The sequence below is a fragment of the Oryza glaberrima genome, chromosome 9, assembly GCF_000147395.1.
Source record: "Oryza glaberrima chromosome 9, OglaRS2, whole genome shotgun sequence".
NCBI lineage: Eukaryota > Viridiplantae > Streptophyta > Magnoliopsida > Poales > Poaceae > Oryza > Oryza glaberrima.
In genome coordinates, this window is record NC_068334.1 from 5,459,112 (window position 1) to 5,485,043 (window position 25,932).

A 25,932-nucleotide genomic window follows, 5' to 3' on the forward strand; every position below is an offset into this window, starting at 1 on the left:
AAAAGGGTAATTTGGTCAGAAATCTGAAGAAATTGAAGTGAAAAGGTAAGTAGTGGTATATCTCAAATATTTGTTAAATTGTAATGGTGTAGTTTCAGTTTTACGAATTGTAACGGTATATTTCAAAATAGTTAAATTTATAATGGCATAGATCCAAATAACCCTAAATATATATATATATGAAACGTGAAGAGTACATAGTAAATAATCAATGAGAGTGACCTATCTTGTGTTGGACACTAGGATTTACCTTAAGACTGTTCGTTTCTAATTTGGGTACGCTCCCCTCCGGCATGAAAAACAGATCAATTCATTAGCGCATAATTAATTAAGTGTTAGTCTTAAAAAAACTTGAAAAATAAATTAATATAATTTTTTAAAACAACTTTTCTATATATTTTTTTAAAAAATACGTACCGTTTAGTAGTTTGAAAAGCATGCACACAAAAAAACGAGATAGGGTAGTTGGGAACAGTCAGTCATGCACGGCCTAGCAATAACTACGTGGCAATTTGAGAAAAGAAAGGCAACGGTTAAGCACATAGCAAGAAGAAGAATCATAATCAGGTATACAAGTGGGTTGTTCCGCTAACCGTATAAAAACCCGCTTGCTAGTTTATTTCTTACATGATAGTAAAAAATTTAGAAGAAAAAATGAACTAGAAGTGAGATAAACGGGCTAAAAAAAACCCGCTTGCTCGTCCCGCTTGCATCCCGATTCATCTGCTAGATTGGGGTAGAGACATGGCCAATCGTCTAAATGAATGCTGAATATGCTCTTGACGAAGTTTATGTGGATTGACCGACGGATGAGCAGCGTGAGGAGGACCAAAAGTAGATGCATATACTGTGTGAATGAGTGACATCTGGTGCGAATATGTAGGTTGTGTTTACAGCGAGGGTGTAAAGCTTTGATGTGTCATATCGAATATATGGATACATATATTTAAAGTATTAAACGTAGACTAATAACAAAACAAAAATTACAGAATCAACATGTAAACTACGAGACGAATTTATTAAACCTAATTAATCTGCCATTAGCAAATGAGATTAATTTATTAAGCCTAATTAATATGTCATTAGCAAATGTTTACTGTAGCACCACATTATCAGATCATGGAGCAATTAAGTTTAAAATATTCGTTTCATAATTTACACGCAACCTATACATAGTTTTTTTTATATTTAATACTCCGAGTTAACTTAGGGAGTAAAGAATTGTGAACTGTTCGCGTCCTTTGACAGTTTAATTTGCTGATGCATCAATTAACACCATTACTAGGATAAAGAAAATAACATCATTAATAGAAGATGGAACGGTCGGGCTGGTATGCAATCCAACGGTAAGCCTATTCTTGATGATATGGCTACACACAATCCGAGCTAATGGTGACACTAATATAGGATTTTTATAGATTGGCTCAGATCCCCCAAAGCAAATAAATTGATGTCCTTGGCCAGGAAATTACTGAAACCAGCAGATTCAACTCTTCTCTAGCGCACACAAATAAAATACAGGCAATCGACTTACAACAGACTACAACACACACCAAATTGCTAGCCTGCCAAGCAGCTCTAGGCGGCAGCTTCACCAGTTACAAACAGAATATGATGTGCTTGCTTAACCCTAATCAGCACAAAACAAAAACGAGTCACTCCCATCCCAGCATATAAGGCTTGGCCCAGGCACCCAGCCATAAACTGACTAGAATTAGCTCCGACAGGCCAAAACCTGCACAACCCTGCACCACATGCTTCTTCGGAAGCATCTGATCATAGTACAATGACACCGTAGCCACGTTTTCCAAAAACTAATCTTATGTCCCAGGATACACCGGAATCCAATTGTCATGCGTAGCCAGTCATACCAACATTAGGGGTAGTCTTGTTGATCTTTTTGGCAGCTTGGCTTGTCGATTTCGTGTAGTACATGTAGAAGTACACGTTCAGAATCATAGTGAACACCACGAAGACCGCTCCTGCGATAAAAACTCCTTTGCGCAGGGACTCACAAGTCCAGCTCCCCGCGTATACCATGTGCCTATACCTAGTGTGGTATGCGTTCTTTGTTGCTCCAGCTATCAGGCACGACTCCGCAATTATGAATGTGACCCTGACAATGGGGCAGGAAAAAATTTATTACGTAAGGAAACAAGAAATGGGCACGATCCGAAAATTTTTCTATTGATGTTCTTAGCAATTTACCATGAAGATGCAAAGTATATGATTGACCAGGCTCTACTTCCCCCAGGTGCAAGTGGCTTGCCGAAACACATGCATTTGGTAACTACCATAAGAAGTGACTGACCAGAGAGGAGAAACAGGAATGCACCAACACCATAGCCAGTAGCAATATCAGAGTCATAAACACAAAATGTGGAATTGAAGCTGTCCGTAACAATTGAGCCCTGTTATGTACAAAGTAATGGACAAGATATTATGGTCAGCAGAAATGTAAGATAAACAGAATCAACTCAAGAGAACATACGACTAGTATAAACTACAAAAAAAAAATCAATGTTTAGCATATTAGAGAGTATTACATGCTAGCCCTTTGGTTAAGTGCTTGCAGTAGAAAGATATTCCTCTTCTGATAGAACATAGAAGCTAAATTTGTTAAAAAAAAAATCATAACCAACTTTAGTGTAACAATACTGCAATTAGAACAGGATTGCCAACCAGAAGTTGGTGACAAACGAGTAAAACCATGTTGAAACTAAAAAGTTCAGGTGTACATCCCCAATAAAATTTGACTTCAAAATTCTAGTTAACAATATTTTACTATACAAGATGGTTGATGTTTTCTGTGAAAATTTCAGTCCGAATTCTTCATAAGGGCAACAGTCTCAATATATAGCAACAGAGGCAAATGGACCTTTGGGCAAGGGTGTAACTGTGTTACTGTTGAAGATTCAGATAACATTATAAAGCGGTGAATTGATTAGTGAAGCTACTTTGGTGGTTAAAGAACACATTTCTTATTTGACCCTCAAAATACAGCAGGATGGCTGTTTCTCGACCTTCCATTATTAATGCAATTACAATCTTTCTTGCTGAAATACAAATATGCACTAAAACCATAGTTATTAAGACCGGACCGGTGAATGAACCGGTGAAGCTCTCGGTTCACCGGTTTAGTGGTTGGACCACTGGTTTGGCTGGTCCGACCGCGGTTCAATGTATAATAGGATGTATATGTCTTTTATCAACACAAGCAAAGAGATGGTGAGTTGGCTAGCGTGTCTTGCTCCCAACCAAGCAACCCAAGGTCGAATCCCCTCCACAACGCCTTCAGGATTGAAGTGGGCTTCGCCGGCGGCCCATCAACAGCCCAATATCCAGCTCAGCTGGTCCAACCAGTCCGGCTCAACGTCCAGTTTACATAAAAACCGCCCGGCTCAATTGGTTTTCCCCGGTTATTTTGCATAGCCGATCTTTTACGAGGACCAGACCGGCCGAGGCCCTGGTTCCGGTTTTTCCCGGTCGGACCGCCGGTCCAGTCCGGTCCTAATAACTATGACTAAAACAACTCTGGGCCATGCAAAACCTTAGTTTTGATTTGAGGTTAGTCTATATATTGGTTAGGAAACCTGAATTGTTCAGTAGTTGATTACTTATAGTTAAGACTTAAGATAGCTATACAATACTCTAGAGGAAAAGGTACAGTTACCCAGTACAATCGTTTGGTCTTAACAATATTTTGCATATTTCATGTCAACAACAGAATGTACCCTAGGCTGACCACCACACTCAACCACCTAGAGCAAGCTGCAAACAATCTAAGGATCAACTAGGATGATTGGCACCAGGAATTGTGGATAGTCATTTGTTTACTACTTCTATGGGCCATGGTGCGATAGAATGTAGACATCTTAAGGACACAGAATAAATTAGGTCCATTTTTATTACTTGGACTCCAAGCACTTGCCTAACTTTGGTTGTGCCTCGGAGATAAAAGGGGATTTCAGGATTTACATCCTGAATTTTGCGAGGATAAAACATACCCTGGAAGTACTCCTAGATGAATGCTATAGTAGACTCCACATTTGCTTCTGAATATTATCAGTTTATCACTTTACCACAGAGGCATATGAATCAACAACACTGTGGCACTGTTAACTGCATCTCCCAATGGTGAGGAATAAGCTCATGAAGGTCAACTAGTGAACTGTGTACTGTAGAATTTTATTGCTTCCAATTATGTCTAGATAAATGGTCAAATTAGTGGGCTCGTACTAATTCCTACGCACAACTACGACAATCTAATTAGCCTTTTTCCAGACTTGTCTCCAAAGTTGCCGAGCTCATACCACAATCCAGCAATGCAACTAAAGCAAATTCTTTTCTTACTGTAGGCACAATTCTTTGTAGTTTTGACATAGACGTTTTATTCTCTGATATGCTTGTGCATATGTTGACGTAATGTGCATTCGATTATGTTATCTTTTTTTTTACTTAATTTTATGTTATCTTTGTTGTAATGTTAAATGAAAATTTGCTTGAAACAGTAGCTCATACTATTGCATTATACAAAACAGTTCCAAGTTAATTGGGTGTTCAATAATAATTGCATAGGGTAAAGGGTTCCCTAGTTAAATGGACAGGGCTGTCCGGTGTTGCCAGACTGTCCGTACATTATAGGGCACGCATCAGTGGCGTAGCCAGCTATGTGGCACCATGGTCCATGGACCACCTAAAAATTTGAAATTATAGTATATGTGCTAGTTAATATAATAAAAATTGTATAGTGGACCACCCTTTTAATTGACATATTACATATAGATGGACCATCTTTACTTTAAATCCTAGCTACGTTACTGGCATGCATAGGTAACCTCTATGGGAAAGACAGTATGGCAAGGTTGGCGGACCATCCTCCAAATAGAGATGTTGACTGGGTAAGATACAACGAACCGACCGTCCTACAAAAGGAGCAGACCATCCTGCCCAAGAGTTCTAAGCTAGGTTAGAGTATAATCAATGGACCATCCTCACTTGACTGAACTGTCCAGCCCATTATTGTTTCAGATCTTTGACCCTAGATTGATCAGCTGTCCTTTTCACTGCTGTCTCAAATCATCCACTGGCACGCTGCCAGTGTCGAAATAATGCACGGGAAAAGCACAATCTGGTGGAGGCTGAACCATCTATGCTTATAGGTAGGTAATCTCCAAGGACCGCTAGGGAGAGAAGTTGCAAAAAAAAGAACCGTCCAGATAGCTAAGGCAGTGAACTAAAATAATCTTTATACCGCATATCCACTTTGATATTTGATTAGTGAATGCATGTCTTACAATCTGCTTTATTTTGTTTCTTATTCATTATTGCAACAAACTTACCTTTTTAGTGCAGTATATACATTTGCAAATTAGTTCAATTCTGAAAATGCAATGTTTCAATTACTGTTAAAAATCCAAATTTGGTTACATGCAAACGAGTCCGTGCATAGGATTGGGTAAAAGTTTTATGGAGTTACTTTCATACGAAAATAGATTTGACCAACGTTTTGGTCTTCAGAGTTAGCTTTGTGTGAAGTTTGCAAAAGCATCAGATGTATATCTCTAAGATCCTTAAGACTTAGTAGGGGTTTTGGTGGTGCGTCTTTGTCTGACGTGTTTTGGAGGAGGGCCCTTTCGGCCTTGCCTGTGTATTTCTTCTCTTCTTAATGAAATGAAGCTCAAGCCTCATGCATTTTCAAGAAAAAAAAGATATCTACGACTAGATGAAATAAGGCAGAAACCCAAGAACATGAGCATACAAACCAATGCTAAGTTGCTAACAAAATATGTACTTTATTTCAGTATGATAAAACTTGATTCCAACCCTTAATTTTTTATCAGCAAGAGATAAGCAGTCAATAAGTACCTAGACAAAGCTTCCATAATATCAACTAGCACTAGAGTTCCAAAGAAAAGAAAAGACGCGCAACTTCACACAATGTCATAACTAGGTGGGAATGTGTTGCAAATTACCTGAAGTATGTAAATTGTAAAAAGTACTCCATCCATAAACTCAAAAACAAAATTCAAAATGTATCTTAGATATGTACTTTTGACCTATGTAAATCACATGGTCCAATTAGATGAGAGACAAAAACAAATATAACAAAGTGCTTGAGTAATTCTCTCACATTTTTTCCCTAATGTTAAACCCTTCCTATTGTTCTAAAAAGAGCTTAAGAACTGAACTCTAACATATAGGAATTTAACAACTTAATAGGGAAAAAAAACACGTGTTAATACCACATCATTCTAAACACAGTAAGTCCACATAAGTTTTGCTTGCATGTTTGGGATAGGACTGTTAAAACTCACAACAAGTTTCTAGTCATCTTACAATCTATTGAGATATTGGTTGGGATTGCCAAGAGAAATACACTTCCATTCGATGTTTGGATGCCTTACACCCAACCATTAGGTTTAGTTCGAATTAAATACCAAAATTCTCGGAGCAATTCCCCTATTCCTAACGCCCCACACCCTTCCATTACACTCTATAGCACGTTAGCTCAGAAAAACTGTGGATCTAAGTATCTAACCTCAACAGTAAGCAGTTGAACATTGAGTGACCGTACATCAGTTAAGCAGTTATTAGTAGTGCTAATTTGCTATTCCGATGACTAAGGATTAATCTGGACTCACGAGTAATAGTTATGCACTCCATAAAGAAGCCAAGTTAGGACATCCAGTACATCAACTGAAACACAAGTTAAATCTCCCTTATCCAAAGACAACAATTCATATCGAGAATCTTGGCCACAAAAAACGTCGGCTAAACTAAAAATCATCAGTAGCCAGCCCAGCCCCTTAACAAAAGTCCAATGCTCTATTCAAATCCTTCCGATCCAGAGGTCCGCTACTCGGGAAGATCGATCGATTCTTGGAGGATTACTGGAAGGAGGAAAATGAAAGGGGAAATTGAAAAAAGAAAAAGAAAAGCGTGGAGCATAGTTGAGAGTACCGTGCTGCGGCGGCGCTCGGCGGCGATGGCGAAGCCGAATGCGGTGAGGCAGAGGGCGATGACCAAGATGTGGACCAGTATAGAGCTCCTCTCGGTGTCCCCCATCTCTCCCCCTTGCTGTCCTCGACGCGCTTGCTCACCGGATTCGCTTGCTCCTCACTGGTGAGTGAGTGGGTGAGTGAGCGAGCACGGCTGCACGGGGAGACGGGAGAGGCGGCTGTGAATGGGGGGAAAGATAGCAAAGAATCCGCCGGCAGCAGTAGCTCACCAGGAAGGAGCCAAGCAGGAGGGATCAGTCGGCGGTAATGGCGGACGACGACGCAGCAGCGATGAATGGCGGGGCTTAGGGCTGGAAAACCCCCCGATGTCTCTTTTTCTCCTTTCCCCATTTTCTTCTTCTTCCTTTTTTTAGTACATTGCACTTTGGGCATATATTCTTTGTACGACCCTTATAATATTCTTTTTACTTTTGGACTATATATTATTGCAATAGATATTACACTTTGGATGAGATGGTTCACACGGGCTAAATGATAACAACAGAGGTGGTTAGTCGAAAAAAATGTTTTAAATGTTTCATAAGACTTAACCGAGAAAGTCCTAACCAAACCGATACCAACAAAAATAGAGAAGTCCTAATCAGGGCCGATATAAACAAAGTTTACAGAACTTACTTCGTCACTAGATATCGAACTTAACCGATACAGCCCAACTCGAGAGGAAGACCCCAAACTTGATTTCTAGCTGGAGATCAAACTTAACCGATACAGCCCTACTCGAAAACAAGAACCCGTCGAAAGATTGGCGCTGCGCCAAAATTTTATTGCATTGATCTGTTGATGATTACAAATGCTCTGGATGTACATATTTATGCCCTTGGGTTTTTACAAGTCCATACTGGACACGAGATAAGATTACCTAAAAAGAAAAGAAAAATAACTAATCCTGCCTATTTAAGTGATATACTAAAATAAAAATGCCTTGTCGTGGTCTTTTACAATTCCTACTTGAATTCAATCTTATCTATATCTTCTATAAAGTTACAAACCACTAAACACCTAAAGCTTAACATGCAAGCATAATATTATTATTAGTACTTCTAAAGCCTAACATGCAAGCATGCCATATTAACCCATTAAACACCCAAAGCTCAACATGCAGTCATAGTAATCATATTAACACAATTTATTTTATTCTAAAACTCAGCATACACATGCTAAATCATCATTCTCATTCTCAAATTATTTCATAATATTTCAATCCAAATCATTCTGTCATTTCTATGTAAAGAAAGGAACGCTCGCTAGAATGAAATACTTCAATTAGGATGAATTAGGATGAACTACTAAATATCGTTCTAAGAGGGGCCTGTGAAACTGAAGCAGTTCATGCAACTATCAACGAAGTCAAGACATTACCTAATACCTATAGCAAGAAAGACTACCAATAAAGAAGAGTCGAAAACATATATCCCACAGCAAAGCACGATGCATCATCTAGCCTATATAAATTTTTTCTGCCAATCGATTTCTTTCCTTAACCGAATCCACTAAAGAACCGTACCAAATTTTAGTGTTAACAGGTTGAGACGAGGGGGGGCCCACCTATCAGCCAAGCGGCACTGAAGCATCGTGTGATTGGGTGACACATGGCATCACCACAATAGAGAGAATGGGTTGCAGGATCTGCGCAGGAGAAGCCAAGTTAACCCGATTGAGCAGCAGAGAAGTGTGCAGCCATATGACAACGGGGTGTACGGGTGGTGGTGAAGGAGTAGCGGATTGATAGGCGGCCTCCATGTTTATCTGTTTTAGTTTTCTTCTAACCAGATTCTCAATGACATATAGGTCTCGATGGTGTTTTTAGTTTCTTTTTTTTTCTTCTAGAGCTATGTAGATGTTGTAGGAGACGGATATCTGCCATGTTTGCTGAAACTTTTGTCAATACTGTCTAGGAATTCGATTTATGTTGGTTTTAAAAGTTGTAGGACAGACCATATCCGGTTTTACAGGAGAAGGGCACGAATAAAGCTGACCCAAAACCTCTAGAATTGGTGTTTTGGACTATTTGCCACTCTCCCAAATGGTGTGTTCTCAAATGCCACTCTCCCGATGACTTTGTCTTTTTTCCACCGAAGAGAGAATATTTCTTGCTCGTGTGCTATTTTTGAGCCCGCGAGGCGCCATGTCACCAGATCTGAGGCCAAAATAACTGTCTTGCCTTTTTTCTTCTTCATTTCTCCTTCCCTTGCTCAATCTCTTTCATCTCTTCCTTTCCCTGGCCGGCGAGCTCCCCGCCTCGTGCTCCTCCCTCCTTCACTCCACTCCATGCCTACGACCCTATCTCCCTGACCCCTCAATCATTCCGTCGTACTGTCAATGCAGTTGGGGATCAGCGGGGATGGTTGTTCGACAACAAGATGCCACCGTCGGTGCCTCACTCCATCACCACCGCCGTCATCATCCTCTGAGCACAAAGCACCGGAGTGGAGAGCTTCTTCCTTTTCTTCTTTTCCAATAATGGCCTCACATTCAAAGTGGAAGCATGGCCCTGACTTGCAACAGATCTGGCGCAGGTGGTGCCGATGCGGTGCAACAGATCTGGTGGCGCATGGCAAGGCGGTGACAAGGTCAGTCCGGTGGTAGAGAGCCCAGGGTCGTTCGTCTCCTCCATAGCTATTTGGTGGCGGGACGCTTGAGGTCCTCTTCACGTCGATCTGGCTTCGGATTGATGGCTCAACATCGGTGGCGGCGACATCACCAGCCCATTTATTTTGAAGGAAGTTTGGAAGAGATAGACCCACGTTAGAGAATGAAGAAGGGCAAAACTATCATTTTATCCTCGGATTTGGTGATGTGGCGCCTCGTGGGCTCAAAACTGACACAAGTAAAAAAAAATAATCTTCAATCTCCGATGACAAAATGACAAAGGCTGTGTTTGTTGCTAGGTGTTCACAACCCATCTCCCTCGTATTCCGCGCGCACGTTTTTCAAACTACTAAACAATATGTTTTTATAAAAATTTTCTATACGAAATTTGCTTTAAAAAATCATATTGATCCGTTTTTTTAAAAAATAGCTAACACCTAATTAATCACGCGCTAATAGACTGCTCCGTTTTCCATGCGAAGGAGGCTTGTTCCCAGGGCGGATGCAACCAAAGTCATTCGGAAGAGCGGCAATTTGACAGCACGCTATCGGGAGAGCGGCAAAAATAGTCCAAAGGAAAAAGTGCACTGAAGGTCCCTCAACTTGTCATCGAGTTACAAAATCGTCCTTCAACCACAAAAACCAGATATAGAACATTCCTTAACTTATAAAAACCATTCACTTTAGATTCTTGGGTGGTTTTAACCCCGGTTTTGTCATACGTGGCGGCTGAGTCAGCGCGGGACCCACGTGGGTCCTACATGTCAGTAGCCACGTCAGCCTCCTATCTCCTTCCCCTATTCTCTCCCTTGCTCATCTCTCTTTCATGCTTTCTCTCAGATGGGTGCCCCCACGCGCGTCGCATCCCCGCCACGAACGCCATGGTGACGAGCCCCATCGTCGCGGCCCCCACCACAGCCATATGCGCCGCGGCGCACGCGTGGCTGGGCCGGTTCGCGCCCAGCTTGTTCCCCACCCGCGTCGACACGCCGACATGTACTCCAAGGGCTCCGGGAACACACCGAATCCCGACTCTCGTGTCGTCGCTGCCGTGCTTTAAGGCCAAGAAGATGTGGGATGACGAGGAGGAGGTCCATAGCCTTCTCACCGGTCGTGAATGGCGCCGGCCGGTAGGTTGAGGTCGAACGTCCGGGCGGCGGAGTGACCGTTGCCGAAGCTACGGGCGGAGTCGGTAGCTTGACCCGGTGGCTCGTCTTGTGGCCGCCGAGCGCCTGGTAGGAGCTGAAGGACTTGCCGCAGATGGAGCACTTGAACTCCGCACCTACCGGCGCCGGAGCCGTCGCGAAGAAAGGAGGCGGCGCTTGGACACGGTGGTGGCCGCCGAGGACGAGCATGAGAAGGCAGAGCGCGAGGTTCTCCTCCTCCGATCGCTGGCGGCGTGACCTCTTCTGCTTCGCCCACCCCTGCGGTAGGTGCCCGCCCTTCTCCCTGCTTGTGGCGCTGCTGCTCATCACGACCGCCGCCTCCTCCACCTCGTGCTGCTGCTCCTCCTCCTTGAGCACCGTGGCGTGGAGCGCTTCCGTCTCGCCATTCGCGACCGATCGCCACCGCCTCCTCCTCTTCCGCCTCGCCCTGGCGGCCTCCACCCCAGCCGCCGGCCGGCTTGTCGAGAAGAGTGAGAGAGAGAGAGAGGAGGAAGGGAGAGGAGGGGGAAGAGAGAGAGGGTGCTGACGTGGCCACGCTGACAGGTGGGACCTACATGGGTCCCACGCTGACTCAGCCGCCACGTATGATGAAACCGGGTTCAAAACCACCAAAGGACCTGAAATGAATGGTTTTTGTGTTTGTGGGACGATTTTGTAACTCGATAACAAGTTGAGGGACCTTCGGTGTACTTTTTCCTAGTCCAAAACCCCATCAGAATTGTTGGGCCCGTACGTACGAACCATTTCACACTTGTCCGGCCCAGAACCACGCGGAGCTGTTCACGAATCGCGGAAATCGGAATCGGTCGGCATCGTCCCACGATCCCATCGTCATATTCTCTCTCTCCACCGATCCCCACCACACCCCACGCGCAGACGCGCTCTCGCTCGCCGCACCAAATTTTTTTCTAGGGTTTCCGCTCCGATCCCTCCCGGCCGACCAAGGTAACCTCCCTCCTCTCCCTTCCCGATCCCGCCGCCTACTAGCCGGAGGCCTCGAGCCGTCCTCCAATTGCTCCTCGATTTTTTTTTTTTTGGTTTTGTCGCCCCCGATTCTCTCCCGGTATCTCGCTCTCGCTGCGGATTCGAGCTAGATTCGAGCCGAGACCAATCGCTTCCGCTAGGGTGGTTTGCTCTCGTGGGGGGTTGGATCGGGTCAGCGTAGTTGTGTGCATCTTGTGGTGTAACGATGGCGTTGTTGATTGGGGCTTGAAAGGATTTTGTGTAGTAGCAGCAGCCGCAGCAGCAGCTATGGCCGACAAGGGGCTCTTCGCCAACGACGGCTCCTTCATGGAGCGGTTCAAGCAGATGCAGGAGAAGGAGAAGGAGAAGGCCGCTGCTGCCTCGTCGTCCGCCGCCGCCGCGGCCAAGGCCACCAACCCCAAGCCGGTTGTCGTCGCCGCCAACACCCCGTCGGCGAGCAAGAGGCCGCTGGAGCTCAAGGGGGGCGAGGTGAAGAAGGCCGGTTCGATCTCGTCGGGCGCCAAGCTCGCCTTTAGCCTCAAGAAGAATAAGGTCGCCGTGGCGCCAGTCAAGTTTGCGGCTGACGATGAGGATGAGGAAGATGTTGGTGCGGACAGGGAAGAGCCTGTGAAGCGGCAGAAGTATGCGCAACCTGAAGCTCCTGCATCGGCGGCTGCCCTGTCAGGGGTCGTTGGTAATCATTTATTCACATTTGTTCCTGTAATCGCATTCTTTTCCTGTGACATAGTATCAAATACTTTTGTTATATGTTTGTTGGTTACTATGGGTTATATTATAGTCCAATTCCAACTGGATTGGAACTTTGGATTTAATCATTGGATGTATTTTGATTATAATGAAAGCACAATCGAAATAGTAGGTATTCATCATTATTCAGTATAGCTTCTGTCCATGGTTTAGATTAGCTCATTGAATTTGTTGCAGTCTTGATACAAGCATTTGATATGTCGTAGGTTTCTGATAAACTGCTGAACATGTAACCGGTGATACTACATAAGTATCCCTTGAGCTGCTGACTGACTGACATGGTCTGCCTATTGTAAAGCTCTCAAGCTCTTATACCAGGACAATTTACTGTTAAACCAAGGAGCTGTGGACATAATATATATGATTCATGCATATATGATATACTGTTTAGGTTGTCAAAAATAACATCTGTTCCCAGCATATGAAATTACTTGAACTGGTATTGGAAACAGAAATTTGTGAAGGCTTTGGTTTTTTCTCTTCTGACTGCAGCTTATAGATTAACTGTATCGACATTGATGGGAAGGATGTTGATTGAAAGAGTTGGATGCATTACTGCTACAGCAGTAATTTGCATTCCTTGTTCATGCGCTTGATATTAATCAGTTATTTAAGTGACATGCAGCCCCATCACCACCAAATGATATGACTGTGAAGCAAGTTGCTGACAAATTAGCAAATTTTGTTGCCAAAAATGGGAGACAGTTTGAGAATGTCACGCGTCAAAGGAATCCTGGAGATACACCATTCAAGTATGCAGGCTAAACTGTTCTGATCGCGTTATCACTATTCTATTCTATGAATTTAATTTTAAAAAATAATTTATAGATAAATGTATTTGAGTTTTGACTTTCAGCTTGTAAGACTAGCCGCACCATTGTGTTAATACAATTCTTTGTGATTTTCAGGTTTCTGTTTGATAAGAACTGTTCAGACTACAAATACTATGAGTTTCGGCTTGCTGAAGAAGAAATGTTACTTGCTCAGTCAAAGGAGGCCCAGGCATCAAAACATGGTTTGTGACACAAAAGTTCTGTGGTTTTTGGTTTAATTCGGCTTCAGTGCAAGTAATCAAATTACATGCCCTTGTCAAATTCAGCTAGCTCAAGCACTCCAAGCTCCAGAGCACCAAGTGCCCCACAGAGAAGCTCATTTGAACAAAAGACTAATTATCAAACACCTGCTTCAGCTTTGTATGGGGCATATGAGGGTAGTTCTTCCCAAGGAAGCTCATCTGGCTATGGTAAATTATATTCGTTGTTTCCTTGTTTTTTATTGTCTTGTGGCTGAGTGTTCAATTACATTACCTGTGTTTCTATACTGTGTTCTGGTTATCAAACTTTTATGCCCAATGTAAGTTTGCCGCTTCAATTGTTGTTACTTCTAATTTCTTTTTTGCTACAACTATGTTGCACGGCCTGTTTTATATAGTTGGGGTGTACTGCAACAAACAGAACCAACACGAGTTTCTTTTTTTCATGCTTCAAACTGTATTGGCTGTTCTATTTCCAACTTTTAGTTTCCCTCAAGTTGATATTTCCAACTTGATATATTTGATCTTTTCATCTTAATTTTTTTTATGTGCTCAGTGTTGTTTTATTTTTTTGCAGGTGAGCCTCCCAAGGATCCAGTAGCATTGATGGAATTCTACATGAAGAAAGCTGCACAGGAAGAACGGAAAAGGCCACCGAAACAATCAAAAGATGAAATGCCACCACCTCCTTCTCTTCAAGGTACCCTTCTTTTATAGTATTTGTTTGTCTGTATTCAAGGGTTGGGGAAACCGGAGACCTCATATTTGTTTCCTTTCTATCTGGTCTGTGTTTTGCAGCTCCTTCTTCCAAGAAGGGACATCACATGGGCGACTTCATTCCTCAAGAAGAACTTGAAAAGTTTATGGCACGTTGTAACGATGCTGCTGCACAAAAGGCTACCAAAGAAGCTGCAGAGAAGGCTAAGATTCAGGCTGACAATATCGGACACAAACTTCTGTCTAAGATGGGATGGAGGGAAGGTTAGTCCTTGAATATTTGCATTATCATTTGGATCTTACTTTGTTCCTCTTGGATTTCCCTTTAATCAGTACGAAATCCAAATCAACCCCCCAGCAAAGAAATCAATTGGGTGTCTGGTAGTGGTAGACTGTAAATTTCATTTCAAATCCTATCTGAACTCTGGTATTCATTCTTGATTCTGTGCTGTCTCTTGCTGGTTGCTGCCCATCTCCTCCTGTCTATCGCCATATCCTGTTTCCTGTGTTCTTCCAGCAAATATTTGTTGCTGTACAGTTCTGTCGCAAATTAGCCACCTCTACCCACAGACACCGTGCTAAAAATTGTGATAAGAATTTATCATTAATGATTAACAGAACGCAACTGTTGCTGGTGTTTCCTGTTTTCTCAAGGTTATGTTTTATACATCAGATTTTGAGATGCTAAGTTGTCTTGTGCAGGTGAGGGTCTTGGCAGTGAGAGAAGTGGACGTGCAGATCCCATTATGGCTGGAGACGTGAAGAAGGACCATCTTGGTGTTGGCGCTGTCCAACCTGGTGAGGTCACATCTGAAGATGATATCTATGAGCAATACAAGAAGCGAATGATGCTTGGCTACCGTTATAGGCCAAACCCACTGGTATGTTGTCTGCCATAAGCTGTGTAAATGAGTGGTTTGGTCATCCCTGTTCACCTAATGATCATCTCACTTTTACAGAACAATCCAAGGAAAGCATACTACTGATATAATGGGAGGTCATCCAAGGGGCGATGTAAGGCACAATTTTGTTACATTTTAGCTAACAGAACTAACTACTGCCTAGGGATATCACTAACAGTATTGAAAGTTTTTGTTCACCAGCAGAGAAGCCAAGAAGTTCATTTATTCAGCATATAATCTTTGAATGCCAGAGGCTTCCCGGTGTTCTGCAGTAGCTTTGGTTTTACGTATTGTTACATCTATGCTACTTTCAACATGTCATTTGGTGTGTGTTTCCCCCTTTGTTTCACATGGTGATGTATTCATGTTGCTATTGATGAATAATGTATCTTCATGATTATTCAACCCATATTGAACTTATGTCACGTGATTGCTACTCCTTGTTTCTGCAAATATGTGGAAACTGTAAAGCATATGCTTCCGAAATACTAATCGAAAGTTATTCTAGTTGTTTTGAAGAACTGGCATTAATAACAATATCAGGGGTTCACTCCAGGTCAGCAGTCAGCTAGCTCTCAATTTGATTTATTTGCTTCGCTACAGAAATTGCTAGTCGCAAAGTGTGACAAAGTTGACAAGAAAATTAAGTTTATGATGTGTGGGACGTGTTATTAAAACAGTGTGTCTAAAGCTACAACTGTGGCAGTAAACCAATCATATGCCTAATAAACTGTCAACTGTGACAATAAACCAATCATATGCCTAATAAACTGTGAGTGTATATGCCTAATAAACTGTGAGTGTGTTTGGTTGCTAGTCATATTTTACCACAACTAAGATTAGACAACATGACAATAGTCGCAAAGTGTGATAAAATTGACAAAAAAAAATCAAGTCTATGATCTGTGGGACGTGTTATTAAAAAAGTGTGGCAATGGCTACAACTATGACAATAAACCAATCATATGTCTAATAAACCAATCAACTCCCTCGATGAAAGATTGAGGGAGTTCTTTATCTATGCTCATATACATGCTATTTGCGAGAAGAAATATACATGCTATTTGTGAGAAGAAAACTAGAGAATCTGAAGCAACGGCATTATTCGGGCTTGTTGGCAAATGGATTATTGATAATCATTCGTCAAGCATTTTTTTTTCATTTCTTTACTATACTTATTTCCGGTCTTTATCAACGCGTAGGCACAAACTGTCCTTTTCACGCCTCAAAGCATCTTACAAATTTGTCGTTTACAACTTCACAATCAAATCAAGAATAGGTCAACATGCGCATGAATCCACTTAAATAGCTACAGAACTTGAAATTAGTCGACAATTTGTTCCCTTCTTGTCTCAGATTTCTCTTCGAGTTATTCAATTCATGTAAAGATTTGCAAAAATATAGTCATACTAGATATTATATGCTTGGGACAAGATTATGTAATAAGTACTCCATAGTTGCTCTAAATTTTGATTGTCAATTTTGTATTAAAATAAATTTGCAAAATCTAATAAGTACATAGTAGAGTGCATCATATAAATATATGTACGACAACTAGTTAAGAAGTCAAATTTATGAAATATTGATATTTTTATAAACTACTGACCGTGGAATCGGATCGCTCTCTTTGATGATTGTGGTTCTGTTCCTAATAGGAGAAACCGGTTTAGATGGCGCTCAATCGTAACTGGGAGTTAAGACCTAGCACCTTTTCAAAAGGGCGTAATAAGATCGCTCACGAATTAGCTCGAACAATTAGTCATACCGCAAGCTGAAAGGATGCGGTGTCAAACTGTTATAATTCTTTACTCAATTAATACAATTACACCTTTTTGTTTGGAAAAAGTTTATAAAACATTTGATCAAATCTTATCTCAAATATGACGAGTATAAACAAAGAGAAGAAAAAAATCTTGCAGAGAACCCCTCGAAGGGCCCCCGTTGCGTTGACACTTGAACACGCTTCGCTTTGGTTTTGGTCCTCAAAACTTCCAGTCTGACTCACACTCACAAACACAAAGACGCTCCTCTAATCCTCTTTGGTTGCTCCTCGTGTTGGCGTGGTCGTCGTCGTCTTGGTCACTTGGTCTCCATCTCCTCCTCTTCTTCCACCTCCTCATGCCCATGGCGGCTTCCCATTGATCCCTTCAACACCGCTCTATTTTACCATCCAATTAGCAATTAGCGCTAGTTGAGTATCATCTCCACTATTTATTCTAATCCAGTGTAATCATCCTCCTTCTCCCAAAAACAATACCAAAGAAATCCAAGCACCGCCGCCTCTCTCTGCTCTACCCCCATCTCACCACCAAGCTCCCCCCTCCATTTTGATACTAAAAATTCAGCAACTCGCCAGGGAGAGCAGGGTCGATCCAAGAATCGATTGCTGTTCGGTTCTTGGATTGGAGAGACGGGACGGGAGAGGAAGAAGAAGAATAAAGAAAAGATTGCAGTCTTTTGTGTTGTTGAGGTAGAAGGAGAAGAGGAGGAGGTGGGGGAAAGATGTCGCGAGGAGGAGGGAGCTACGGGGAGGTGGGGCAGAAGATCGACTACGTGTTCAAGGTGGTGCTGATCGGCGACTCCGCGGTGGGGAAGTCGCAGCTGCTGGCGCGGTTCGCCCGCAACGAGTTCAACCTCGACTCCAAGGCCACCATCGGCGTCGAGTTCCAGACGCGAACCCTCCACATCGACGCCCGCACCGTCAAGGCCCAGATCTGGGACACCGCCGGCCAGGAAAGGTATAGCTGCCACTGCCAGCCTTTTGTTTTTTTTTTTGTTTCAGTTTGTTCAGCATAATGAGATGATAAATAAATAAAAAAAGTTAACCCTTGATCCAACAAGAACAACAACTGATGCTACTGTGCTGTTTTATGAGCTTAATGTTTTTTTTGGCTAAGGTAGTATGGGTAGTATGCACTCAATAGTTTCATTTCATTAATAGGAGTAGGCCATGTTCTTTCTAGTGCACTTATGCCATTTATGAAGTTAGTAGGTTACTCTCTTTGTAGTCCCTTGAAGTTAGTAGGTTACTCTCTTTGTAGTCCCTTTTTAATTGCTTAATGAGGATGTTTTTGTGGGATACATGAAGAGAAGAGGTCATGAGCTTACTAAGTTCTTGGAAGGGTTTTGTGTGCTGCTTCTGGAATCTGATTTGCCCATAATGTTCAACAAAACGAAATAGCGATACAATATTCACTTTGTCTGCTGGAGGAGCTGTATTTTGTTGTGCCCCGGCATGATGAAATGGGGACACTATCTTCTCGGAAAGAAGTTCGGAAGCTTGAATCCTAGGATTGGCTCGAGTTTTGCACCTCTTTTTTAATGAATGCTAGAGCCCCTGCCTAAAGTCCAGTGTTCATTGTTCAGATGGCTGCAGCAGCTAGAGGAGACCAGCCTAAAAAGCAACATCACGGTGTCGCCTCCAAACAAATCTTAGATTAGAAAAAAAATTTCAAAGAATCAGAATTATTGAAAGTATTGATCCACTCAGTTTGCTGCAATTAGTAATTGATGCTCAACCTGAATACATGCGCAAACCCCGATCGAATGAGAATTTTACCCCAAAAGCCAAAACCTAGCACAAATCCCCACACAGAACACATAAGAGGAGGCTTCAATGAAATGCATACTGAAATTGGAGTTCTACTATACAGATCAGATATTTACAACATGTAAGATGTTTGTTCTGCTGTACACATCAGATAGTTTTGACTTGCAAGATCATTAGCAATATGTTTATATTCCAACACCCTTAAGATATTATGGTTACCTATTATTTTATTCAGTACAGAATCATATAATTTGCACTTTCAATAAGAAATAAGATATATTGACAAGCAGCATGGCAAGCATCCTCAAAAAATTAAAGTCCTCAAAAAAGTGAAATATGTCTATTACTTGCATACATGAATATGTCCTTTTGAGCTATTATTTGCTATTAGCACCATAGCAAGGAACAATGAATATGGTGCCATACAATAACGTTGAATTGAATAATGTGCATATCCTTTGGGCCAGGGTTTCAATCCCCTTTTGGGAAGTGTTTCTTTGGACCTGATTACTTATCTAATCCCAGATAAAATTCAAAATATATTTGTAAAATTATTCTGCAATTCAAGTTTCCAATAGCACGTAACAAGAAGTGGAGTTTTTTTTTTAAAAAAAAATAGCTAAAATTGGCCAAAACAACTTATGAACCTCATGTTACAGAGTTACCACAGGGAACTGGCAGATTCCTGCCATTTTTTGCAGCCCTGTATGGACCATCAATATGTTCTTATCCCATGAACCAGGTGGAATAAGGGAGTAATAATTGATCAGTGTACTCAAGACAAACTCATATTTGACATCTACATCTTTTGACTTATCCCTATGTAGATATTTAACAATTCAGTTAGTGAATATTACAGTTATTTCTCGTTTTACTGAACACATGTAGTAGATGCTTGTATCGAGCAAAGCAGATGCCACATGTAAACACAACTAGATGCATTTTTCTTGAGAAAATAATAAAACATGTCAAGGTAAATATCACTTTAAACAACTTCTTAGGCAATATATTTTTCAGAGAAATTAAATATTTTACTCAAATAAAAATTATCTATATTCTTGCTGCAGTTGGTAAAACAGGATGTTATCTAGTAATACTCTCTTACTGCATACTGCTTTTACGACAAATGTTTGGATTTTAAATTCATGTAATTAAATATTACAAGCAACTATTTCAGGGAAAGATATTACATAATGGAAATTAGATATATATCTGAAGCCAGAATTTGCTATTCTAATCCCAGTGGCAGTGATGACATTTGGCACCCCAATAGTAATATGTTTAGCAATTTACATCTGAAGTATTCATAGATGTTTCCTATTGCATATTTTATTAAATTGTAAGAAATGATAAATAAGATACTTGTTGGAAAGAACTAAAAGAAGTACTAGAGTGACATTTTTAATGATTACTCCCTTGAACAAAGTACAGATGATTTATTGTAAGATCTGCTATAGTTGAATGGTTTGTTGTATCACTAACATTTCCATTTTGGAATGCATGCTCCAATATTGGCATTTGGTTTTTTGTTTCTGGTGCATTTCATCTAAAATTATTCACTGGCTAAGTAACCTCTCTGAATGTGATAATAGGTACCGAGCAGTAACAAGTGCATACTACCGTGGTGCAGTGGGAGCTATGTTAGTATATGACATAACAAAGCGTCAGTCATTTGATCATGTAGCTAGGTGGCTCGAGGAGTTAAGAGGCCATGCTGACAAGAACATTGTTATTATGCTTATCGGTAACAAATCTGATCTAGGCACGCTTCGGGTTGTACCGACTGAGGATGCAAAGGAATTTGCTGAGCGTGAGAATCTCTTCTTCATGGAGACCTCTGCTCTTGAGTCTACCAATGTTGAAAATGCTTTCATGACCGTACTTACGGAGATTTACCGTATTGTCAGCAAGAAAAACCTTGTTGCAAATGAGGAGGTTGATTCTAGCGGAAACTCGAGCTTACTGAAAGGTACAAAAATTGTTGTCCCAGGTCAGGAGCCAGCCCCTCCAACCAAAGCATCATGTTGTATGTCCTAGGCATAGCATTGTACTGTGTTGTTTCGGAGTTTCAAACTACTCCTGCCATATCAACACTGAATAGCTGGGATTCCTGTGAGTAAAGATGAAAAGGTCTACATGTGGACAGTTAACTCACATATGTTGTAATTTTATGAATCACTCTTTTTTGTATCTGATTGTGTGATGGTTTGTGTAGTCATTTAGAGCATTCTCAGATATAATTGGCCCAATCTTATCTGTTTGCTATATCATTCTTATCCAAGCACAAAACATATATGCATTTGTTTACCTTACTTACCTGTGTAATAAAAAAAATGGGAGATACTAACCTTTAATTATCTGTTCTTACTTCTGCCCATCTAGAAAACATAGAGAAAATCCATTCTGTAATTAAAGAAAAAGGGCTCACGCTATAATTCAACATTACGTTGCAATGATTCAGGATATTGTTTTCCTGAAGTCTGAAGGTGCCAGCTTTTCCTGCTGCCAATATTATCCAAAACTGGAAAAATGTACTTCGTGCTTAAATCAGCCCTTTTCTTGTGGTATTGATTTTCTGTCCCAGTAATTTTTGCCCGATAAGAGGATATATCAACAAAGGCTTCAGCGGATCATCTTTTGTATATTCAATTTGATACTCACTCCATTTCAAAATATAACCATTTCTAGTATTTAAAATTTGTACCAAATATAAGCACTTCTAGCACTATTGAGGGTAATACTTTATCATCGTTTACCTCCCATTCAAATTTCTTCCCATTTTACTTCCAACTGCCATCCCATATTCAACCGTCCCTCATTTAATAAGGGGTACCAAGTCTTTTGCCCTGAACCTTAATTTTTACTAAACAACGTAAAGTACTTACATTTTGAAATGGAGAGGGTGGAAAATACCCATAGCTGAAGGTTGAAACTACTTGATCCTGAGACCAGTACACAACCAGTGTAGGGTTCACTATTTCCAAAACTGCTTCAAATATTCAGGTGTGAAGAATGCAGGCACTTATCTTTTGCACAACCCACAGGTTTGATTCTTGAGCAATGAGTGAATGAATCATGTAGTGTAGTGGGCCTTATGCTAACAGTGAAATCTTACAACAATGCCCAAGCTTTGTGAGATGTGACATATTCTGTTATATCCTTCATGCAATTTGGACACAACTTTTCTTCAGAACTCAGGAACTTCCATGTTACCTTGTCTAATTACCATGATCACATCTCTCTGGTATTATTATTATTATTCCTCTAATGAAGGGAGAAGTCCAGAAAAAGAAGCTTCTACATATCAAGTTCCAAGCTAGTCTGGGGAATTTTCCAAGAAGAGCCCCTTGTTTCAGCTCCCTCTTTCCAATATATCTTCCTGATGCACAAAAATCAGAAGCTGGGGATCCTTCCAAAGTTCCATAAGGGGATCTTTCAAGGTTACTAACAGATAGATTCAAGTATATCCATTGTCCCCTACTGAAAACCTGGAAAGCAATGTCTTTAAAAAAGGTTGTGAGTGTCTCTCCATCTTGATGCAGAGATGAGAATGATACACCCAACATGACAACACTGTTCATGCACTGTTTCACAGGACTTCAGCTCTGAGCTGGAAGATAAGGAGACTTGATTTTCAGAAAATAAGAGGAGAAACGGTCCATTTGTGATGTCTTTAGAGTTCTGAGCGAAACAAAACTAGTTTTGACAAAATTATCGCAAAACAATATGATAAAATTCAGGAACTACAGATATTTCGATAAAATTATAGCAAAACTATAGATTCAAGACGCAATATCTCAAATTAAAATTTTAACATTGAATTTGTTACAAAATCACATATATCTGCCAAGTATCTTAAAACAAAAAGATTTAGCACCAAATGTATCATAAACTACAAATTTCAAAAGTATCATCATAACCATAGTCCTAGTGATCTATTTGTAAATCCCTAGTTTTGTGAAAAATTCATTGCTGAATCTAAATTTGGTGACTGTACTTATTATCTCTAAATTCTATACTGAATATGTAGTTTTTTAATAGACTCAAACCTGTAATTTTTTGATAGTTTTGTCAAGGTAACTGTATATGCGTGAAATTTAATCTGAAAATGAACTTAAGGTATAACAACACCTCAATTATCCTTTTGCAATTTTAATGTGCAAATCAAAATCTGCCCGTATTTAGTTATTTACCTTCAAGAATTTCATATAACCTCTTGTTTTATTTCTTTATCTTTCCATGACATACTGAAATGTCTTATCCTGCACCAAAAGAATTAATTAACATAAAGAAACATGAAGATTCAATGATTTTTCATCATTCCATGAGGAATCATGCATTCCAGCTGCACTTCCAACACCGAAACTCCAGTGGAAGGTTGCCGAGCATCATGATCTTTTGTTGACTTTACAATCAATCAGTACTATATGTGTGGATGGTTCATGGTTGCTCATTTTCTTAGGTGTGTTTTCTTTCTAGAATCAAGAAGCTTTAATCACTGCCAAGTCCCCAAGACCAAGGACACTGCCTGATTCAGTGTACTACAGCATAATAGTATATATGCAAGCTGCAGCTGAATTAATCTGCATGCTGGCCTCATTATAATAATTCCTTCCACTTGCACACAAACAAAGTCCCCTTTTTCAATGTGTTGCCTACATGTTAAGGACATATCACTGGTTGGCTCTGAAAAAATAATCCTTCCTTTCATTTTATTGGGCATTAGAGCATCCACTGTGATTAATTTTGATGCTGCAAAAACATCAAGTACGATTACTGGAAATATACTGTCTGTTAAAAACCATGGCACAATGGATCATTCAAAGTAATTAAGAAAATATTCTAGCTTTCATAGGTTGTTTTGTTCACAGCATTCAAAAAACAGGTACAATGGCTACAGTTTGCAGTACACTATTACTTTTCAAGAACAGGCCAATGCTGTAACTAGTATTTGAAAAATAGCTTGATTCTGATACTTGAAAATTACTTCTATTTGCATGATCAGATTGTATATTGCACAATGAGCGAGAAGCCAACCAGTTGGCCTAATATATGTATCCTGAATTCCTGTTTGGTTGGGCCAATAAAGTTTGAGTACAGTTGGACAATTTAAAATTTGTTTCAATTTGTACTTTTGTCTAAAAAGACTACTTACTGAATTGACAATAAGCATAGACTGTACTGCATTGCAGCTTTGCTATTATCAGAAGTTCACTGTTTGGTTTGTGATGGTGGAGATGAATTCTATGCACCGTCCACCTGTCTCCATCAGAATTCTTGCAGTCTAATTTGGATATGAACGCAAAGAAAATTATATTTCAAATTTTCAATTGGTTCAGAATCTGGAATAATGTAGAAGCTAGCTCTCATCTTCAGACAAACCAATTACATTGGAAGTAATGGCATTTTGCCCTTGGCATCTTATAGGTATATAGCCAAAGCACAAGATCAGCATTGCAACAAGGAACCTGGCATTGGATGATTCTCTACCTTGAACAAATCGAGGATTAATTGTTCCTGAAATTAGTTCTGTTCAAGGGAGGCTAGGATCATAGCTGAATTTCTTGGTTCAGAAGGGGGAGAGAGAGAGTAGAAACTGATTTTGAGATCCTACTATTTCAAGAAGTCGAATTCATCGGCATGGATTGGAAGCTTATTCGATCAAAGAGCGTTCCAAAGCTGAAGAACTCCTCACCTACAAGTCCAACCAAAGGTACTCCAATTTCTCCCTTGACTAACTGATCAGTTAATTAATTAGGTTGGAATCAAATTAATCTGTCCGTTCAATTTCTTTCTTCAATAATGTTTCACAGTTTACTTCGTTTGTACTGCACAAATAAAAAATTAGCAATGCAAACTGCATGCCATCAAGCAGATCATAGCCATAGGCAAGTGATTATCCTGCATGTCAAGTTGGCAACTAGATAGTAGTAGTTGGTAAAAAGAAATGTTTTGGGTACAATTCGGGAGGTCAGAGTTAGTGATCATCTGCTTGGAATGTCAAGATTAGACAGCAAATTTGGACCAGTAGTCAAAACAAAGTTGATTGATCAGTTGACACCAGGTCACTAGTTACCAGTAGCTAGTTAGAATCTACCTTGGAGATTTCATATCCCTCTGCAGAAATTCTGGCCTCGGAATTGATCAGATCGTATTTTCTTTGCAAGTGAATGCGTTCTTGGTCCCCTGTTAAACTGAATTCTCTGAAAGTTCAGTTTTTTTTTTTTTTACTTGGAACTGAACTGAAGTTAACTTGATCATTAGTGAATGGCAGAGCTCTTGACCAATGATGAACAAACAGAAGTTAACCTATTCGATCTTGCTTGATCCGAGAGCTTGACCTAGAACAATGCGCCCTTGATGTTTGGCACCTTGGTTTCTGCTCTGAGTTTATCATCATTTGAGTGGACTAATCTATTCAGAACTAAAGAAAATAATAATAGTACTAAAGGTAAATGCATCATTGGTGGATGGATTACATACAGAAGACAAAATTTCTGCTGCTGAATGTTTCCAGCTTCTTTGATCTGAATTTCTGAACCCTGTGTTAATCTGATCATGTGCATCATGTTTACCTTGAATAGTTTCTCTGGGTGCAGTTCACCATTTCTTGCCCCTGGATTCCTTCGGGCCCACCTTTCAGGTCAATGGGTCATATGCTTTTGCTTCCCTGACTTTGAGAGTCAATCTATTCTCTTCATTTTCCCGCATTACCCTTCCTAAATTTACACTATTTTAGTCAACATAAAATAGCCTAATTATTCAATGCTTTACTTGTTGCAAGATTCTTTTTTTATTATTTTTTTACCTTTTGCCCCAATTAGACACCACTCAAAAGAGATTTTGTGGAGAGACATCCATCCGAACATTTTCTAAGAAGAAATTATAAACATGTTGAGAATTGAACACAAGACCTTATAATTGAAACCACACACCTCGTGCAACTAGACTGAGATCCTCTGCAGTCAAATGCACGGTGCATTTATCATTGACATATGGGCCCCAACATATTAGTGACAAAGACACGTGACTTTGACTGCAGAGGATCCCTATCCCTTACAACTGCACTATCAAATGCATCTCTCTCAATTAGACACCTCTCTTTTGCCAACCAAATTGTGATTCTATTTTCCCATCCAATGTTAAACACAAACTTGTTACAGATGATAGCAGGCTCAGTGATGAGGATTCTTGTATAGACTATAGATGCAGTACTACACAA

The 25,932-nt window shown here is 40.5% G+C and overlaps 3 protein-coding genes across 4 annotated transcripts; 2 read left to right on the forward strand and 1 right to left on the reverse strand.

Annotated features, from left to right (window-relative positions):
- Positions 1–1,393: 1,393 nt before the first annotated feature.
- Positions 1,394–7,360, reverse strand: LOC127784820 (uncharacterized). Of its 2 annotated transcripts, none has more exons than XM_052312210.1 (4): positions 7,232–7,360; positions 6,964–7,155; positions 2,209–2,411; positions 1,394–2,116 (listed from the first exon to the last, which is right to left on the reverse strand). In XM_052312210.1, exons 2-4 carry the CDS (start codon positions 7,066–7,068, stop codon positions 1,852–1,854), a joined length of 573 nt encoding a protein of 190 aa, XP_052168170.1. In that variant the 5' UTR covers positions 7,069–7,155; positions 7,232–7,360; the 3' UTR covers positions 1,394–1,851. The 2 variants fall into 2 exon arrangements, with proteins under 2 accessions (XP_052168170.1, XP_052168172.1); XM_052312212.1 differs by having other exon boundaries at positions 6,964–7,122; positions 7,232–7,349.
- A 4,257-nt stretch (positions 7,361–11,617) lies between these two features.
- LOC127784510 (SURP and G-patch domain-containing protein 1-like protein) lies at positions 11,618–15,585 on the forward strand. Its single transcript, XM_052311834.1, has 9 exons — positions 11,618–12,434; positions 13,134–13,260; positions 13,417–13,523; positions 13,608–13,751; positions 14,119–14,241; positions 14,340–14,522; positions 14,961–15,139; positions 15,218–15,272; positions 15,362–15,585. Exons 1-8 carry the CDS (start codon positions 12,029–12,031, stop codon positions 15,242–15,244), a joined length of 1,296 nt encoding a protein of 431 aa, XP_052167794.1. The 5' UTR covers positions 11,618–12,028; the 3' UTR covers positions 15,245–15,272; positions 15,362–15,585.
- Positions 15,586–17,157: 1,572 nt separating this feature from the next.
- LOC127785107 (ras-related protein RGP1) lies at positions 17,158–21,067 on the forward strand. The gene is made up of 2 exons (XM_052312531.1): positions 17,158–17,898; positions 20,303–21,067. The coding sequence occupies exons 1-2, from the start codon at positions 17,663–17,665 to the stop codon at positions 20,745–20,747; spliced, it is 681 nt and encodes a 226-aa protein (XP_052168491.1). The 5' UTR covers positions 17,158–17,662; the 3' UTR covers positions 20,748–21,067.
- Positions 21,068–25,932: the final 4,865 nt, after the last annotated feature.